Source organism: Sprattus sprattus (assembly GCF_963457725.1).
Source record: "Sprattus sprattus genome assembly, chromosome: 21".
NCBI lineage: Eukaryota > Metazoa > Chordata > Actinopteri > Clupeiformes > Clupeidae > Sprattus > Sprattus sprattus.
In genome coordinates, this window is record NC_137919.1 from 9850264 (window position 1) to 9855509 (window position 5246).

The 5246-nt window shown below is 48.1% G+C and overlaps 1 protein-coding gene across 1 annotated transcript in view; it reads left to right on the forward strand.

Moving 5' to 3' along the window:
- Window positions 1-943: 943 nt before the first annotated feature.
- The window catches only part of nrxn2b (neurexin 2b), a gene marked incomplete at its 3' end in the record, with an annotated part of 685387 nt that continues 681084 nt past the window's right edge, over window positions 944-5246 (forward strand). Inside the window, exon 1 of the mRNA XM_080859771.1 lies at window positions 944-1580. Coding sequence (XP_080715897.1) covers window positions 1157-1580 — 424 coding nt within the window. The 5' untranslated portion in view covers window positions 944-1156. The remainder of the gene's footprint in view (window positions 1581-5246) is intronic.

Genomic DNA, 5246 nt, shown 5'->3' on the forward strand with positions numbered 1-5246 from the left:
TGTGTTTGTAGATGTATGTGTATGTGTATGCATATTACAGAAGAGCATGTATTGGACATTAGACTGAAACACACATTTGTTTCCTTTTGCCTTGCAGGTGCCTGGAGTTCCGGAGCATGCTAGAATCTGGATGGGATCGGACCAGCGGGGTGTGTGTGTGTGCTCCTGAACCATGAGCTCTGGCTGCAGACTGCTGAATTTTGGATAGCTCACACACACGAACACACTTACACGTGCTCACTGCTGTGAACTTGTCGCGGCACCTACTCTCCCTGAAGAAGAAAACCCTGCGGAGAGATTGAAACTCCACTCCATTTCCTTGAAAAGGTTTCAGCCCGACTCAAGTCGCTGTCTTTGTGGACAGGGATTTAATTGTCGGTGAAAGAATTAGCCCATTTTTCCACCAACCGCATATATCGTTTCTCCAGGATCAGAGGCTTCAGCCAATGGAGAGGCGGAGGCGAGAGTCAGGCTAGAGAAGCAGAAAAGGAATAAAAAAAAAAAAAAAACGGGAGGAGAAAAAAACGACTGAGGAGGAGAAAGTGCTGAGCTGTTAGTGAGGTGAATTGGGACCTGCGAGGTTTGCTTTACGCGCACAACTCCAAACAGTGGGCTCATCTGTGTATCAGAGCGATCAGCAGCTTCATCTGCTCCCAGTGCCCAGCGGCAGCACCAAAACAAACAAAATAAACATCAAAACAAAAACAAACACTCGCAAAAAGAAAAGCGCAGAACACACACTCCCAAACGAGTGTCAAGTGAGAAGGGGGCCCAGATCTGATCTGAACCACACACTCACACTCACACAGAGACACACATACACACAGTGTTTCTGTGTAAAAGAGTAAGTACTCGGGCGTCAAACATGACCGCGGAGCAGAGTGTGTGTTTGCGGTGTCCCCTGGCTGCCCTGGCGCTCATGTGCCTGCTGCTCTCGGTGCGGGCGATCGAGTTCGGGGGCGCCCCGGGCCAGTGGGCACGCTACGCCCGCTGGGAGGCCGGCGGCGTGGGCGAGCTGAGCTTCAGCCTGAAGACCAACGTCAGCAAGGCGCTGGTGCTCTACCTGGACGACGGCGGCAACTGCGACTTCCTGGAGCTGCTGGTCGCCGGCGGGCACCTGCAGCTGCGCTTCGCCATCCACTGCGCCGAGCCGGCCATGCTGCACATGGAGACGCGCGTCAGCGACGACCGCTGGCACATGGTGCTGCTCACGCGCAACTACCGTGAGACCATGCTCATGGTGGACGGCGAGACCAAGATGGCCGAGGTGCGATCCAAGCGCAAGGAGATGGCGGTGGTCAGCGACCTGTTCGTGGGCGGCATCCCTCCGGACGTGCGCCTGTCGGCGCTCACCTCCAGCACGGTGAAGTACGAGCCCCCCTTCCTGGGCCTCATCTCCAACCTGAAGGTGGGCGAGATGCCCCCCACGCTGGTCAACAGCCAGGGCATCCAGAGCGACCTGGAGTACCTGTGCACCAAGCAGAACCCCTGCCTCAACGGAGGCTTCTGCTCCATCCAGTTCGGAGAGGTCCACTGCGACTGCTCACTCACACGCTTCAAGGGGAAGTACTGCAAGGAAGGTAAGACAAGACCCACGCGTCTGACACGCATGTTGGCGTAAATCTCCAGTCTTGCTTATAGCGTATCCAAGGCTGGGAAGTATTTGTAAGGAAGTTAAGACAGACACGTTAGTCTTGTAGGTCTTCTTTCCAAACCATGTTGCAGTGGACTGTTGACCAAATTGGGTCCACATGGGATTATTGTGGTGTTGCACATCTGACCTGTAGCACAATCTGTTTTACAGTGTTTTGCTTATAATCTTTCATTGTTTCAGTTTAAGGTCTGATTGGGTTTAAGTCTAACGTTTTTTACATCAGTTAAGAAAAGTCTGTTTTAACAGCCCGTTTTATGGGGGGCAAATGTGTTGCAGTCTATCTGCTCCTCTGCTGGTAGAGATGATGAAATAGCACGGCAAAGGATTTGAAGTCAGTGTTGTGTGGTCCGCTCTGTTGTTTGGATGTCTGATGGTTTAGCACGATGAAGTGAAACAACACAAAGAGATGGCCACGGGCTGTAGGTAGTCTGCTGAAAGACCTCAGACGGCGGATAACGGAGATGTTTGTCAGCTTAGCGCCTGACTTCATGCCTGTGGAAGTTGAATATTTTATATTCCGGCAGAAGGCAGCAAGCAGCAGTGACTCAGTTGTTTGTCGGATGACTGTTCTCGTCTCGTCTCGTCGTCCTCTGGGGGTCTTGTTTTTCGTTGTTGGGGTTTCACGGGGCTTTTTTAAGTGCTCTTTTCTGGCCACGCTAAGTCGCGGCATCTAGGCAGAGATTTGGCTGCACTTTCATTCCACTCTGGAAAACAAAGTTGCTTTCATCCCTCTAGCTGCTCCGAGCCGCCCTCCCTCTGCCTAACAAATGCTATTTGGTGTCCCGGTGGCCCCTGTCTAACCCAGTATCTCCCTTTTCACTCTTCTGTTTGGTCTCCCGCGTCTAACCTTCTCTCCTCTTTTCTTTTCATTCTTCTGTTTGGTCTCCCGCGTCTAACCTTGTCTCCTCTTTTCCTTATACTCATCTGTTTGGTCTCCCGTGTCTAACCTAGTCTCTTCTCTTCTTTTTCACTCTTCTGTTTGGTCTCCCGGTGGCCTGCGGCTGACCGAATCTCTTCTGCACTCTTCCTCCGGTTCCCGCAAAGTGTGATCGCTGTAAATCTTCTTTTCTTCCCCCCCTCTAGTGGAACAGTCTATGGAACATTTGCATCATGTCCTATTTTGTATCTTGTGTGCTCTCTCTCTCTCTCTCTCTCTCTCTCTCTCTCTCTCTCTCTCTCTCTCTCTCTCTCTCTCTCTTTCTTTTCTCTTTCATTCTTTGTTGTTATCTGTACCTCACCTTTGGCCAGTATCTAATCTCTCTCTCTCTCTCTTGCTCTCTCTCTCTCTACCTCTCTTTTCAACTCTCTTGCACACTCACACATATAATCAATCTATCTCTCTCTTACACTCTCTCACACACACACACACACACACACACACACACACACACGCACACTCTCTTTCTCTCTCTCTCTCTCTCTCTCGCTCTCTCTCTGCCGGAGAGTTCTGGAATTCCAGCAGGAATTCCACTGCTCTCTCTTTTTCTTTTTTCTCTCCTTCTATCTCTCTCCGTCTCAGCAATATTTCATTTCAATCTCTGCGTAATTCTGTTGCAACGTGCGCCTAATGACCTGCCATGGTATGTGTGAACATATGCATTCATGGGAGGGTCGTAGGGGAAAGTGGGAGTTTTGGTCAGAAGTCATCAAGCAGACTTGCAGTAATACAATTAACTAGAAGAAATCAAAGATGATGTTGAACCTTCGACTCAGCGTTCTCACTCCATCCTAGTAGTTGTCAAACACATTACAGATGTTGGCATCTGGATTGGTTCAAGCAGTCATAGCCTGTGGGAATATCACAGTCTGCACTTAGCCGTGTCCTAACCACAGTGCTTTATGCACTGCCATGGCGCACAAGTCAATTCATATATTTACCCACAAACATCGACGATATCAGACGCATCAAGCAAGAATTGTTTGACATTGCAAGCTATCCAAGCGGTATAGGAGCGAATAATGGCTCACACATACCGCATGCCCCCCCTCAGTCCATGAACATATTCACAGAAATAGAAAACACACTTATCCCATGAATGTGCCTGTTGTACATGACGGCAAACCACAGATCACAAACATCGTGGCGAGAAATCCTGGCTCTGTCCACAATAGTTTTATATTAAATACCACGGATTAAGCAACACAGCTTCTTGAGAGGCATAGATACTCGGTCAGCATTTTTAAAGATTTGTTTGTTGTATGGGGACGTTATACAATAAACGTATTGCCACATTATCATCCAACAGCTTGATTTTTAACTGATGTGCCAAGAATTTATAACACTCAGCAAGTGTTAGATGTTGTCATTAGGCTACAGTCCTCTTATGTTTGACTTATGTTTCCCCAGTAGTCATGGATAAAGACTCGGGCTAACAACCCAACAGCTGCAGCTCACACATTCAGACAGCGCTGCTGGGAGTGTATATAGGTGGAGGGCTCATGTACACACCTGGAAAGCTCACACATTCTGACTAGGGTGGTGATTGTGCTCCATATGCTGGCGGAGAGCTCATGTACACGCCTATGAAGCTCACACATTTCGACTAGGGTGGTGATTTAGTGCTCATTTGGCATCCTGGAAAGTCAGACGTGCTGTTTGGATCGTATAGGTGGAGCGATCATATAGACGCCTGGAAAGCTCACACACTCCGACTAGGGTGGTGATTGAGCTCCATATGCTGGTGGAGTGCTCATGTCCGCACCTGGAGAGTTGTGTTAAATTAACACTCACGCTCGCTGGATACACACCAAACTTTTCTTTTCTTATTCTAAGAGCCGACGGGTCCATGGTGGATATAAGGGAGGCCTGTCCCATTGCTTTTTTAAACTGGACTAATTACAGTTAGAGCACATTCAGCGTATAGACTGGCCAAGGTACTGTTTGTGCTCCGCCCTCTAACGTATGTACATCTGCCCCTCATAGTCCACTGATCTCATATCTGCCCTCATAGTCCATTGATCTCATATCTGCCCTCATAGTCCACTGATCTCATATCTGCCCTCATAGTCCACTGATCTCATATCTGCCCTCATAGTCCATTGATCTCATATCTGCCCTCATAGTCCATTGATCTCATATCTGCCCTCATAGTCCACTGATCTCATATCTGCCCTCATAGTCCACTGATCTCATATCTGCCCTCATAGTCCACTGATCTCATATCTGCCCCTCATAGTCCACTGATCTCACATCTGCCCTCATAGTCCACTGATCTCATATGTGTTGATAAAAGCTGGACCTCTGACCAGTAGCTACTTATTTACATTTAAGTCATCCAGGACCTTCCAGAATGTGGAATATAGCTAAAAGAAATGTGCATGAAAAATGTAAAAGTACTCGATGATTTAAAGCAACCTTATTAAGTATTCTCACTCTGCTCTATATCCACACTCTGCGTCTATTATGGGACTGTGGGCAAAGTTTATGCTCTTATTAAAATCGGAGCTCGTTCATATAGCTCTTCTTAAACCATTTTATCACAAACTATATGCCAACGGTGCAAAAGCAAGGAGAGTACTGTATGTTCTATTAAGTGGGCTATACCATAAGCAAACAAGACCATGACTTTACAGCGCAGTTCTGCCTGTACTT